Below are 14,937 nucleotides of genomic sequence, written 5' to 3' on the forward strand. Positions count from 1 at the left end.
GGTGTAGGGTATATAATGAGGCTCACTCAGGGGGATTTTTCAAGCTATACATTCCCCTGCCACAAATATTCTGATTCTGTTCCTTCTTGTTCTCTCCCTGGAATCAATGCTATAGTGACCCATGAACTGTTGTGTGTCATTTTTTTTTTTTTTAAGTGAGCTGTATACACAATGTGGGGGCTTGAACTCACGACCTTTAGATCAAGAGTCTCATGCTCCACCCACGGAGCCAGCCAGGCGCCCCAGTGTGTACCATACCCTGCTGTGTATGGTGAATTACTGTGTTAGGCTTATCAGTGAATAAAATGTTTTCAATTAGAATTCTATAAAAATATAAGACACTTTGCTTAAATTACATTATTTATTTTTGGATTATCCCTCTTAGTCCTGCATGCATCATTAGCACAAAAAGTTGAACTTAATCACAACCTCCTTTTGAAGAAATAGTAGGTACACAATCACCATCTGAAGAGTTTTTCTTCACAGACGGCCCAAGAACTCTGGCCTTGGTAATACTGTCAGTAACCTACACAATGTTCAATAGAAAAATTTAACAAATATCCTTTGTTTAATGTAAACAAGGCAGGAGGCCAGAGTATTATAGTAACACTATTTTACAGGGCCCAGAAATATGATTATCTATCATGTTTTAACATATCAAGTGTCACAATGACATGCATATTTTGATTAATTATACAACCCAAAATATAACTGCCATATAATTTGTGGTTTTAGCACTTGACTGCAACTTCTGTCAATACTTGTGAACTTCATAATTAAATGGGAATTGTATATTAATGTGATAATTTATGGAAATATGTCACCATGAATTATGAAGTAATTCTATAATTTGTGCCCCGTAAAATTAAGTGTAACAATCTTTACACTAGCAACAGTGTAAGCAAGCTAAGGATTTTGGTCCTTTTGTGTGTGTGTGTGTATGTGTGTGTGTGTATATGTATATATACACACACACATACACACACACACACACACATATATACACATGTACACACACATAATAATGTACAATTAAACCAAAGGGCTATGAATCCTCTCATAGCTTCCATATTGCACAGATAGATATATTATGAGAACATTACATAGTTAGAATGTGAGTAATACAATGATAATTGGCTGAGGACAAATCTGAGTTCTAGCAAGTGAAGAATGTGGCTCATTACTAAAAATAAAGTCAAAGACTATACTGTTAGAAAGTTAAAAACAATGTGCATACCTATTTATACTGATGTGAAGCAGGGCTAACATTCATCTTGGAACTTGCTATGGCAATCGGTTGTTAAGGTGCTACTTTCCACCCAACACAGTGCATTTGAGTCACTGTTTTGCAAGTACTGAGTAACAGAAATATTCAGCTTTCACAAGACAGTATGACATAGACTAGTAGCACATTGTTTCACTGACAAATCCAACTCACTGTGAGAACTTGTGCTGGCTCTAGGTCTGTCTGAACTAAACAGGAAGAAGAAAGAAAGAGAAGCTCAGAAGAGAAACAACTTAGACCTTAAGCTTTAGCTGACTACAGATCAAAATCATTACAATAACTTAGGAAAATTAAGAAGCAGCATACACACACACACAAATATAAAAGTTAAAGCTTTTCTGAGCTTGGTGTCATGTATTAGCTGTAAGGTCCCATTGCGAAATCAAGGATAAAATAGTATTTGGCTTGAGAGGTAATTGCTAATACACCCATTGAGCACTGCGCAAACATTAAGAAGTATCTACTATCTCTTAATGCCTTATTTTAAATAAACCTACATCAAAGTAACTGACTACAGCCATGTCTAAAAATGGAAATGTTGCAGTGTTTCTCGCGTGGGCTGGTCAATAAATACAGAGCACTGAACAATGCTTTCCCGTCATTAAAAATCATTTGAAGAAAATCACGCACAAAGTAACCATCTCCCACTTTTGTTTTTTTCCTTGTTGCGCTTAATAAATGTGCTTAGACTGAGCTAACAAAGATTTGCATTAAACTAGAAAGGTAGTCTTAACATTGATAAGCATTCTAGAGCCAAGAATATTCATAATCTTTTGCTATTTTGTTCTTAATAAATAGCCAAAACTAACTATAAATCAGAAAAATACAACAAAATTAGCAGAAGGTGTAAAATGCGCTTCTATGCACACGCCACATGATGTACATACGCAAACACGCTACATAAAACAACTTCTTACAAGGAGCAGCGACGCCTCCTTCCAAGCTGGAAATTTTGATAGTCCGCTCCCCGCAAATTTCAGCAAATGGAGAGATAAAGCACAAAGCGCTGCTGCTTAACATTTCAACGGGAAGAGGAGGAGGAGGACAGGAAGAAGAAAGCTTAAAAGCAACATCTGAGTGACAAGCATCACTCAAAGGAGGAGTAGAAAGTGGATCAGCAAACAGCATTCTGTAAATCTAGGAGAAGCACGCCGTGCACAGCACAGCTCTGCTGAACTACCACACAGTCCTTCATATAGACCCAATTGACCCAAATTCCTTAACACGTAAACAGGACAGACTGGTTTTCCTTTTAAATCTCTTAGAATCATTTAAAACAAAAGACTGAACAAAATGGAAAAAAAAACAAAAACCAAAAAACAAACAACTGTAAACACTGAGGAGGCCCATTGGCATTTTGATTGCTGCCAAAAGGTTATCCGTTCCCGCCTAGACACTACCATGCATTTCAGTAAGAAATCAAATTATAAAGCAATTTTTATAAAGCAACTTTCAGAGAGGAGCAGAAGGGAAAAAAAAAAGGTTCGCAACCCAATATATTTTCATTAGCTTAAAAAAATACTATTTCAGCAAACATTACCAATGGTGAGCACAAATTCAACATTGTTGCAAAAATGACAGTTTAAATATACTGGGACCCATACGTGAAAATCAATCACTAACATGGCTATGTGCACCAAGAGTAAAAGAACGTTTTTTTAAAAAATATATATTAATCAAGAACTTCATCATATTAAATTGTTATTCTTAGAAAAGCTGAAGAAAGTTAATGGTGCTCTACACATTTTTATCTCCTATTAACTCATTTGATGGTTTCTGAATTGTATTTTTTCTCATTTACAGTTTTTTTCCATATTGTGTTTGATAAGAATTCTGACCTTAAAAAGTTATAAAATTAGTTCGTTTTTTTTCTTTGCTACTTATTAATCCAAAAGAATATAAGCATTTGAGTCCCAGAGAATGTCAAAATGCCTTGCTACCTAAAAGGATATTAAAATAACAGAAATATCATCAAAGTCATGACATCAGAAATTTTGCAGCTTTTCACACAGGCATTAGAAATGCTTCTTTCCTGAAGTTCCTTTGATTGTATCCTGGATTCAAGGACGTGCAATCTTACATATAGAACCATCACGGTAAAGCCAATGAAAACAACATCATACATTTTACTGAGAATGTCCACTCAATGGGTTCTTAATGGTTCTGTCCAGTTTACAGCAGTACTTCATTTAAAAAGGCTTTTTATCCTCTTGGCTGGGTGAAGCTGAGTCTTTTTTGATGAAATGTACACTACAGTTCTGCTCCCTTAGCTCCTTGGAGGACGCTATTACGGTGTGGAGGAAGCATGGTATTTCACAAATGCAATTGCCGCCAGTTCCTTACAGAACTCTTCCAACACGATCACACCCTCTAGCAAAGTGATGTGGTCAATGCTGGTAAAAGGAAAGCAAACAGTAAGTCAATTCAAGATACTACCATTTCATCAAGCTTTGGTGACTTGTTTAGATCAAAAACATGTAAAACGCTGGCTTACATAGGGCCTTCAGGTTCCAAGCCAAGCAATCGCTTTCTGACTAACAGAAGCTTGGGAGTAAAGTCTGGAATACGCTGAATTCGCACCATCAGGTCTCCGACAACCTGCATCAGAGACAAAAGGAACTGCGTTCCTGAAACCAACTACACAGGGATTTCCAGAATTAAAAAAAGACACTCAACTTCCTATTACTAAATGAAGAATGTCACTCTTCACTATTCACATTAACGATTTTGGCAAAGGCCTCACACCTGTTCCTTAAAATATAAATGTTACCATTTAAAAGAATGGATTTTTCTTTTTTTTCTCCACATGCTAGAGTAAAATAACAACTTCTTGACAGTACACAAGTAGTATTTCCCATTATGTGACTCTAAGCACATACAATGGTAAGGAACGTTAATGGACATGTGTATCACAGGTTTCATCAATCCGAGAGAACACAAACAGAACTAAGAACTCACCCTGACGATGACAGAGAAGAGGGATCTACAGCCAGAAGCAAGGTTTACATAAGGATCCAAAAGGTACTCGTGTACGTGTGGATGAGGGAAGAGGGAAAGTCTAGATAACACGGAGGTGACTTGTAAATTTACATCATATGGCTAATGAAGAGGTAGAAAACAAAAAGACATTTGACATTATTTATAATGTATATACCTGAGCACTTCATTTACCATTTCAATGTGTCTTTTCAGGAAAGGAAAATATTCCATCTTATTCCTCCCTCCACACGCTCTTCTACAACGAAAACATTGATAACTAACTTGGCTCTCACCGTCTTAGTCAAAGTACATATATCACAGTGCTAAAACTCAGGAGGGAAAAAAAGCGTGCATATAGATATGTGAAAAATACAAATATGTAACACAGTCATAATGCTTCTGTTTTACGCACGTTGTTCTAAGTAATGAGTGCTCAAGAGGTCATCAAAACTCACTGAAGTGTCATATGTAACATTAATAACAGCAACATAGGACACACTGAATAGAAGACCAAAGATAGAAAGGGAACTATTAAGATCTTTCAAAATACAGTAGTCTAATTTTAGAAACGATATTTTTCATCTTTTAGATTATTCAACTACTGCCAATTATCAAGAGCATGTATACAATAAAATAAAGTCAGATACACCAGAGAACCTTCTCAGCAGAAGGAGAGTACCTGGGGATAGAAATGACCACCACATGCCTCACAGTGAATGAAGAGGTTCAAAATGGTGATTACAACAGACAAGCATCATTTCATTTACACAAGAGCATTAATGCTCCCAAAACACTTATACATCTGGGTACAATTCCTCACACATCTTTTTGCATGTTGTATCACATTTTACTTGAATTCTAGTTTTTTTATTTTTAATCTGTTTACTCCATATAGAAAACAGCTTGGAGGGGCGCCTGGGTGGCTCAGCCAGCTAAGCGGCTGCCTTCGGCTCAGGTCATGATCCCAGGGTCCTGGGATGGAGCCCCGCATCGGGCTCCCTGCTCGGCGGGAAGCCTGCTTCTCCCTCTGCCTGCCACTTCCCCTGCTTGTGCTCTCTCTCTCTGTCAAATAAATAAATAAAATATTAAAAAAAAAAAAAACAGCTTGGAGATGTTTTACAGACTATATCAAAATCAAAGCAAAAGGCACACGGTACAAAAACAGTTGCTGTCATCATGCCTAGAACTTTCAACAGAAATCTCATTCCTTCCAGCTTTCTTCTAAGCAGCCAAAGGAAACCGAGTGGCTGCGACAAAACTGACTTCCGTGGGAGGGCTGGAGGCGAGTGAGTAACCCGCGCTGAGGCTGGGGAAGAGAAAAGGGATTCGGGACGAGTGAATGTTAACCACAGACTCTGCCTGCTTCACTCCATTCACTGAGCAGCTGCTAAACCCTTGATATATGGGGCGCCTGGGTGGCTCAGTCGGTTTGAGGGTCTGCCTTTGGCTCAGGTCATGATCCCGGGGTCCTGGGATGGAGCCCCGAGTCGGGCTCCCTGCTCAGCGGGAAGTCTGCTTGCCCCCCTACCCTGCTCATGCTCTCTCTCTCGCTTTATCTCAAATAAATGAAGAAAATCTTTAAAAAAATAAAAATAAACCCTTGATACAATGAACACCAATTAAGAAGTGAACACTGGCATTTGGAAGACAACAAATGCTAGGGCATGTGCCAAAAGAGAGCGAAAGTCCTGTGACATGGAGAAACCACAAGTCCTGTGTTAGAAGTCCAACTGTAGCGGGTTGGTTTGTTTTTTGTTTTTTTTTTTTACCATGAGATTTGTGAACATGGATTTTCTGAACGAAGAAAAACGATCCCTAAGTCACTCTTATTCACAATCAAGCCTCAAGCAAGACAAATGAAAGGAGATACTATTCCTACGGAAGGGTAATTTGAAGAGCATATTCTCCAGCTTGACAATATATGCAACAGAATATAGCCTCCAGGACTCACTTCATAACAAACAATGAATTCACATGAAGTTGTATTTTAGGCACAGAGGAAACATCTTTAAAAATCTTTAAGAAGAATGCATTTGGTAAAGCATGTGAACAAAATCACTTAAAATACAACTTTAGTACAGTTTTGTATGTGACTTGATTTCTGGTAGTTCAGATTTTTAGGTCACTAAATTCTGCCATTTATAGGAGCTTCAACAAGTCAAGAGAATTTGGCTTTCAGCAGGGATATAAGTTGCCCCCTAAACTTTTTATTTTCCTTACAGGGTGTTACTTCGGTTTTTAGCTTTATGTGAACAAGAATCTATGTTCTTGGTTGTTTAAGAAGTTTAAGGCTGACTCAGATTATATTTTAATGTGAAAATGAAAACAAATCTCAGCTACACAGAAATTGTTCTCTCTCTGAAATGGTCTCTACTTCATAATGGTAATAACTTTAAAACAAGTTGGCCTTTTTTCTTTAATATGAATAACCCTTTCCTGGGTTAACAGTAAGTGCTTATATCTATTATTTTGGATTTATTTTCTACTTTTACATACAGTATTCACCTGAAACGAAAGCTAACCAGATTTTTCTGACATATCAAATGGACTTGGCCCATCTTTGAGCTCACACTAAATTTAAGGCCTGAATTTTAGGGCAATAAATTTTGACTTAAAAGCATACTAATGACCAAAAAAAAAAAACAAAAAAAAACACCCCAAAACAAAACAAAAAACATACATACTGCGTCACCAGAAAACTCACTCTCAACCCTTCTCCTAAAAGGCTAAATTTACAGATAGCCAAAATCATATGATTTAGTGATATTAAGTCAAAATTATAGTATGATAGCCTCTGAAATTTCTAAAAACTCCTGTACTTAACAAGATTTTGTACTTTTTAAAGTATTTTAAATTGTTTTCTTCATTTTAATTCTTACAAGCAAATCTATGTAGGAGGTTACAGCAAGTAACATCAGCTTCACCTTAACAAGAAGAAAATGTGACAAGGGGCACAGTTGCCCAAGATCACACTCTTCCCTGTTGGGGCAGAGAGAAGCTGGACCTACCTCCCTACATTTTTCATGGTGTTCTTTACATTCTGCCTATGGACCTCAGCATTTTACTATCTTCATAAAATCATCACAAATAATACTAAATGTTTGTGTTATAAGGTATTTTTGAAAAATTAACATTGTGACAACATGACAGTATTATGAATAATTTCTCATTTATAATAATGTATATAATATATAATACATATAATTATATATTATATATAATAATTTCATAATTTCTCAATTATACATGCAGGAAACTAGCTACTTCACTAAATTATATGTAGTAAATGTTTAATCCCAGGCTGGTTACCCTGACGCTATTTCTATATTAAGAAAATACAGGCAAACATCCTCCTCACCAAAACACATTTAGAAAAGAGAGAAAATGAAACTAAACCAAGCACGCTTAGCACACCAGGACTCATGACTGTCTTTGAGATCTGACTACATGATGTTCTTACCAAAAAAGGCTTGGAAAATCAAGGGTTTTAAGACCAAAGGTTTGAGGCTGGGGCCTGTAGTGAACCAGCTGTACGTCGCATTAACTGCAACTAGGGATCCTCCCTGACAAAGTATGACCAGAAGTCAGTCTTGCCCAGCACTGAGCGTTACAGAAGAATGGTGGAGACAGCGTGCATGAATCAGCTCTGCCCTGTGACGTGCTAGCTGCTGAAATAAAAAGAACTTCAAAGCATTTCAGGATATTCTGCCTCCAAGTATCCTTTTATGTCAGCACTCCATAAACTAAAGGGAAAAATACCCGAGATCCAAATGAAGCTTAGCAAACCAGCACAAAGAACAAAATGAACTGATGAACCCCGCTACCCAGGGGGCTTCCACAGCCGAGAGGTATATGACGTGTATACAGCCTAATGCCTACAAGAGCTGGATTTACCAACCAACCAACCAACCAAACACGTGAAATACAGCACTTGCTATTAAGAGGTTAAAAGAAAAAAGGACTTACTCTATCTCTTTACTGATTACTATCAGAAACAGTACTGACTGAAGTCTAACCCTGTGAAATACTTCTTAAATTATAATTTCTTTATTTGGCTTTCTGGGAATTGAAGACAGCCTGCTTAGGGAGTAAATTTCTTTTACAACTCCCTATGCTCACATAAATATTTAACTAAAATGCTAAAAAAGAACAAGTACTTTAATATATAATTTTAAATTAATTCCAAATTGGTTAAGTCAAATTTCTATGTTGAGGCAAGTATTATGCCAGGTGGTTGTATTTCAAGTGTATATCCCAGGGTGTAAAGCATTTCAAAGCTCTAGCCTCACTTTGTTCATGTGTCAAGGAGAGAGGGAGGGCGGGAGGGGTTCTGTAATCCCAAATTCATTTCTCCTGACAGCCAGACATACACACACAGCAACATACCAGCTGATGGTGCTTTTTGTCTACCTTGGAATAAGTAAATTTACCTTTTTCATTTCATCTCCCCCTTATGAAAATGAGTATCTTTCATAAGTTCTTTATCTGAAGAAGCAGATTCATCTAATATCGTTCTGTCATTTTAATGAGACCGGAGTGCTCAGGATTCAATTTGAAATGACATTTAAGGTCGTCTGAATTGAACTTTACAAGGTTGACTCAATTTGTATCTGTACGAACTCTACTAATAAAAGAAAAGGCTTTCTACGTCATGCAAGGAAAGCATTTTAATCACCTCCAAAATGTGTGAAGGTTATTAAGAGAACGGTCTATAATGAGAAGTAAAATATATGATTACGTAACAGCCATCAGGCAGAATAAAGGTTTCGAATATAATGAATGCATCAGAAACGCACCACTTGCTGGCAATCAAGCTTTACGAAAAAGTCATCTAGTGGAAAAACTAAGAAAACAAAACTACTTTATTAAAGATCTAAACTAAAACTAGACATTCACCCATTAACAAAATCATGTGAAAATTAGTATTTTAAAGCTTATTACCTGATCAAGAATTCTTCCCATTCTGTCAAATAAAACTTTCAAAAAATGACCTTCAAAGAAAGTAGCTTCTAAATTGCACTTTTCCAATGCTTTTGGAGATCCAGGCCACTCCCATCTTAAGCAGATAGCACAGTAGTCCCGGAACTAGGGAAAAGCATTTGCATCATTAAAGAACAAACCAGAACAAATCGAGCTCAAACAGAAATAATTTCCTCAAACAGGCATATAAGAGTGCACGTGAGTGCCGAGTGTCTGTTCCGTGGGAGGCGCCCGTGGGAGAGGAAAGGACTCAGGGTACAGGCTAAGGAGAGGCACAGGTAAGCTTAGGACCACCAGTGCCAACGTATGTTGATGAAAACATAGGCATGTGTTTTCCTTTAGAGGAATTTAACTCTACTTACTTTTATCACAGATTCAGAGAAAATTTAAAAAGCAAAGTAAGCCCTAGCCACATTATCAAATCTATCTGAAAACGTTACATGCAAATAGATGAACAGATGCATGTTGTCGGGCTGACTGCATTTAACTGAGCAAATTTTATGTCTGCTGAATCGAATAAAATAATCAGGGGTGGTATTTTTTTCATCTTTCTAGTAATTCATTTTTATTATATTTTACCCAAGTGTAAAATGTCTGTGACAGACTGGAAATAATAAGAAACTGGTCCTTCACTACAGTTTACCACTGGGATAAACAACATGGGTTTTGATAAGCACAAGACCTCAGGTAATAAAAATAAATTTGAAACGTCTTCCCCAACACATAATTTACCTGAGTTTAAACAAAAGAAACTTGGAACAAAGTTTTCTTCCCCATTCTTTCCCTTTTCAGATTCCCCTTATTCAATAAGGCGACATTACTCTGACCTCTCTAGTTTGGAAATTACCTGAAATTAAATCATATTCTCACCATGAAGCACTAACATCAACTTTTGAAAGAAAAACATTATTTAAAACAATCAGAAAGCCAGCTTCTTCAGTATTTTGTGAGTTTCAACCAATTTGGCTTTCAGTAGACAGTTTTCTATCCTAAACCACACCCCAATATTTAATAAAGCATTTTCCCATTAACATGTCTGAAATTCTTACCTAGAAATTAAACATTTTTTATCCTTGTCTGTCTTCTAATATTTCTGAAACAATCCACAATAACTGCATTTGTAGAGAATGGAAATGGAACTTTACAGAAAGAATAAATGCAGTTTAAAAATCCAGTTGATACTCCTGAGATCGGTACCACTTGTCTTGCCTTCACCCTCTCGTCCCTGAAGGCGCTAGCTACACAATTACTCTAGTCACTCCTGCAGTCATCTGGACTTGCGCATTCATGCTACAGGCACATGCAAATTAATTATACAGAACTGTACACTTCAGTCTCAAGGATTTAAATGAAAATTAAATGTGCATTTTTCTGACTTGAGACATTTTAAAATTAGGACTTCTGTAAAATGCTAGGGAGAGGAAAGATGACCTTGAGAAGGCCATTTAGGTGACTACTTCAGAGCAGACCTTTCAGAGGGTCCTATCAGGGAGGTAGCAAGCTGCGGGGGCAGGCAGTAGGGAGCGCACGGAGGGAGGGAGCGAGGCACCCGTACGTAACTGCTCAGGTAAGAAAAGGGGTGGAGAAGGGGACAGGCATTCCTGTAGACGAAGAGTAAGGGGGGGGTGGGTAGAATCATTTAGAGGTTATGTTTTGGATCATCAGGGAAAAGGATAGGGGGGTAGATAGAATTTAAAGTATAGAAAGAAAGGGAAGGAAGAGACAGAGAGGGACGGAGGGAGACAAGGGAAGGGGAGAGGTGGGGAGGGAGACACAGGGGAAGGAGGAAAAGGAAGGGGAGCAAGCATAAAGAAATCTTGAGACAGACAGCCAGCAAAAGGCAAAGTAAGGTCACCTGCCTGAAGTTAAAGTAACAAGAGGGAGTTCGGGTCTCGTTGAGGGAAACCTTTGGAGAAATGACTGTGGGCAATGGGACAAAGTGTATATGTGCACTCATTAGATTTCACTTCCAAAAATTAACTACTTCACTTACCTGCCTGTGAGCATCTCGGAGGTAGGTGTCATATCCAGTGCCCTCGACATGGTAGGACGATTTTGCTTCATCGGGTACCAGACAGAGAAAACTTAAATGAGAAAGCCATAGTCAATAACAGAAATACTCCCACAATTCAGTATCTTTATACCTTAAACTATCAAATGATATCTTCAGTTTAGCCAAGTGTTGATGCAAATGGAAACTTGAAAAACAAAATGATACATTCTTAAGTACTTCATCTTGAATCAGTTTTACTGACTGATTACTCTTTCATATCTCAAAGGTTTTATTCAATAATCACTCTTTCCACTTAAAGTAGAAGTAAGCCTAGGGGCGCCTGGGTGGCTCAGTTGGTTAAGCAACTGCCTTCGGCTCCGGTCATGGTCCCAGGGTCCTGGGATCGAGCCCCGCATCGGGCTCCCTGCTCGGCGGGAAGCCTGCTTCTCCCTCTCCCACTCCCCCCGCTTGTGTTCCCTCTCTCTCTGTCTCTCTCTGTCAATTAAATAAATAAAATCTTTAAAAAAAAAAAAAAAAAGAAGTAAGCCTAAAATGATCTTTTACATTCCAGCACAATGACAGACTGCCATGATATCTGTTCATGTCAGGAAACTGGCTTTTAAGTAATTGAAGATTTTTATGCACCCTAATTTTGCATCTTGAGCCACATGCAATTTCTCTAAAGTCACCTGCCAGAACCAGGCACATCAGTGACAGTGCTGCAAAGGAAGAAACAGAACATCAAGGAAGAAAGAGAATATCGCCAGAGAAAGGGCACTTAAAAAAAAGAAAAAGAAAAAAGTAAAACCACAAGTATCAAAAGGGAATGGCCCCATGCTTAGCATACGTGAGTACATGACTAAGAAGTGCAATTTGTCAAACTGGACATTCTCCGTGTTGTTCCAACGGAGAATGACTTAAAAATTTTTATGTTAAAAAAAGCAGGGCCATCTGAAGGTTCATCTAACCACTATTACCTATTTTTGTTTCTATGTTAAGTAGAGCTTTTCCCCTTTGCTATCCATTGTTGCCCCGAGGCTGTCACTTGCTATATAAACATGACAAAAAGCTGATATAATCTTTAGATTAAAGAAGGGAAAATTGAATTTACAATATATCTTTGTAACAATCTAAGAACAGAGCTGTTATGGGTTTTAAAAACAAGCAAAAGAGATGTAAGTCAAATTTATATGGCAACTCACCTATTTACAATTTTATGGACTTCAGTTTTCCCATCATTTTTGGGGTGGTCTGGAGTAGCAGGGGGTGAAGAGCTAAGCCACTCCTGATTTGACAGAGTGTTATCCGGCGAAATGTCAGTAAATAATGGGTCTTCTTCCAGATCTCTACGTTTAATTGAATGATGTATAAAAAAGACAACATTTTATTACATTTTTCTAAACCAATGAGATTCTCTGTCATGTTCTTGGAAAACACTACATGGTTTTGCTAATAAAAGAATTAAAGAGTTACATTTTATAGGGAAATTAACATTTTATACAAACATCAAACTCCAGAATATATTGATTTTGTTCCGTTTAAAGAATACCACTTGTGATTTAAAGGTATGGTGATATCATGGCATCTAAATTTTATTTTCAAAAATCTTGTAAACTGTTAGAGGACTTTTTTTTTTTTTTTTACAAATAAGGGACAGAAGTAGGAGGAGAGAGAAGATGACAGTTCTGTAGGAAATGCTAAGCTTGCAAGGCTGGGTGAGGACTTACACGGCTCCTGCTATCAATCCATTCTCCACCACATCTTTATCTTCTGGACACACAGGCTTATACTCAGTATAATTTCTTTCTTTGAGATTTCTTAGGACCAAGTTGTAAAGAATGTGCTCGTTGGGTTTTTGTAAAAGATGTTCAAACATTCTTAACGTCATTATGCTTATCTGAAACCAAAATGATAAAGGCTAACTGAAAAACATCTCTGAATAAACGATTCTTCTTGCCATCCTATAAGTCATGCTTTTGATTTTAAAGCCACATCGAGAAGCTATATTCAAAACATCACAAGTACATTAAAATTACGCTTCAAAGTCCCATTCTAAATCTTACACAGCTTACCTCATCAGATATGTGATCACAATGCTCTATTAACCTATGTCTTAAAGGGTGTCTGCTAACGTCTGCCAGAGTTTCCGGTTCCCTCTGTTCTCCAAGGATAAAAAACACCATTTCTTGAAGCAAAACATCAGAGGTTACTTGCCGAACAATGCGATGGAGCAGAGCAGTTGATGTTAGAATACCCATCTCAGAACTGGGCACAACAAACACGTCATTAGTGTGGAAAATGACATGAAATAGCAACTTTTTGTTTTTTAAGGGAAAAGGCCACTCACGTTTGCATCAGCTGAGGTTCCATAACTCCGATAAAAAACCTTTCGTGGACAGCTTTGGCAAGAGTAATAGCAGCGGTCTAGAATACGGAAAAAGCATCGCTATCTTTTTCTTTTTTTAACGGAAAAGAGAAATTAATTTGTAACATCAATAAGTCAGTTTGCATTCTCCATTTGAATTAATGTGGAAAAACAAACTTGCCTATTGAGACGGTCGATGGCATATAAACCTAGATTAGATGCTAGCTACTGGGTCCTTCACATTTTATCTAAATTTTCAGGAACAAGGTGAACAGGACAAAAATATTATCCCAATCCCCATAGAGTATTAACGTCTCCCCAAAGAGGAGAAATGGAGGGAGGCCAATGTCACCTTATGGAGCTTTCTGTTGTAATATTGTAAATACAATTTTCTATTGCAGAACTTGAACTGTGATTTCTTCCAGAGTTGTACTACACACACACACACACACACACACACACGTTTTCTTATCTTATTTGGTTGTATTTATTTTACTGACTGTGCTATCCTAAGATAATTAAGACATATTCAGGGATATAAACTGACAAAATTTTACTTAATAGACATTTACATTTTAAAATTATCAATAAATAACAAAAAAAATCAAACCTTTTGTGCTTCCTTTATAAGTTGATCACAATAATCAAACCAGGAAAGAAATGAAATTAAGGCTCGTTTTCCTGGGAATGCTGAAGCATCTTCTTTATGACTATATGAGTCCAAGCTGTAGGACGTAGAAGAAATGCTTAGTCCAAAGTAATCCCAAAGGGGTAATCCAATTCAGCGCACATGGAACAACGAAGGCCCGTGAATGAACTTACGCAGTAAGATACATGTATACAGGCAGTGCTGGATGACCACCAGAAGCAGGTTTTATAAAAGTAAGCCAAGGATTAGAGAAAACCTTTCAAATTACAGTTGTAAATAACTTGCACTCATTAAGTGGGAAGAGAGAGACTAACACAGAATGCAACTGCAGAGGAAAAACCACACAGACAGCTCCTGATGCTCCCATGGTAAATCTGACCAAGTGGCAGGAAGGAAGTGTGGGAGGTTCTCAGCTGCTGGGGTGGAAGAAAGGGTAAAGGAGGGTGTGCAAAAAGAAACAAGTGGCCTGCTTCTCTTCCTCCTTAAAACACCGGACAGCGGTAAAGTTAACCTGTGGCTCTGCCCTACCGATGTTGGCAGAATAGCGGGTGGAAAAAGACTAGTAAAAACCAAGGAAGAGTTAAAAATGCAGAGAAAAACTGTAACAGGTTATTATACTAAAACATTAGGCAGCTTATAGATGACAGGATTTGGGGTACTTTTCCTCATGCTGCTTATAAACTTAT

General features: G+C 37.6%; 1 protein-coding gene across 2 annotated transcripts in view; it reads right to left on the reverse strand.

Moving 5' to 3' along the window:
* Positions 1-342: 342 nt before the first annotated feature.
* Positions 343-14,937, reverse strand: part of FHIP2A (FHF complex subunit HOOK interacting protein 2A) — a 34,223-nt gene continuing 19,628 nt past the window's right edge. Inside the window, exons 8-17 of one of the 2 annotated variants that reach the window (XM_028121724.2) lie at positions 14,213-14,327; positions 13,585-13,661; positions 13,310-13,502; positions 12,965-13,134; positions 12,440-12,583; positions 11,238-11,328; positions 9,206-9,349; positions 4,244-4,384; positions 3,780-3,883; positions 343-3,678 (exon numbers count right to left, since the gene is read on the reverse strand). In XM_028121724.2, coding sequence (XP_027977525.2) covers positions 3,573-3,678; positions 3,780-3,883; positions 4,244-4,384; positions 9,206-9,349; positions 11,238-11,328; positions 12,440-12,583; positions 12,965-13,134; positions 13,310-13,502; positions 13,585-13,661; positions 14,213-14,327 — 1,285 coding nt within the window. In that variant the 3' untranslated portion in view covers positions 343-3,572. The remainder of the gene's footprint in view (positions 3,679-3,779; positions 3,884-4,243; positions 4,385-9,205; positions 9,350-11,237; positions 11,329-12,439; positions 12,584-12,964; positions 13,135-13,309; positions 13,503-13,584; positions 13,662-14,212; positions 14,328-14,937) is intronic. The other variant, XM_028121725.2, reaches the window with a different exon arrangement.

Source organism: Eumetopias jubatus, unplaced genomic scaffold, assembly GCF_037043125.1.
Source record: "Eumetopias jubatus isolate StellerSeaLion01/CBP00866 unplaced genomic scaffold, mEumJub1_p1.0 scaffold_17, whole genome shotgun sequence".
In the NCBI taxonomy this organism is placed as follows: Eukaryota; Metazoa; Chordata; class Mammalia; order Carnivora; family Otariidae; genus Eumetopias; species Eumetopias jubatus.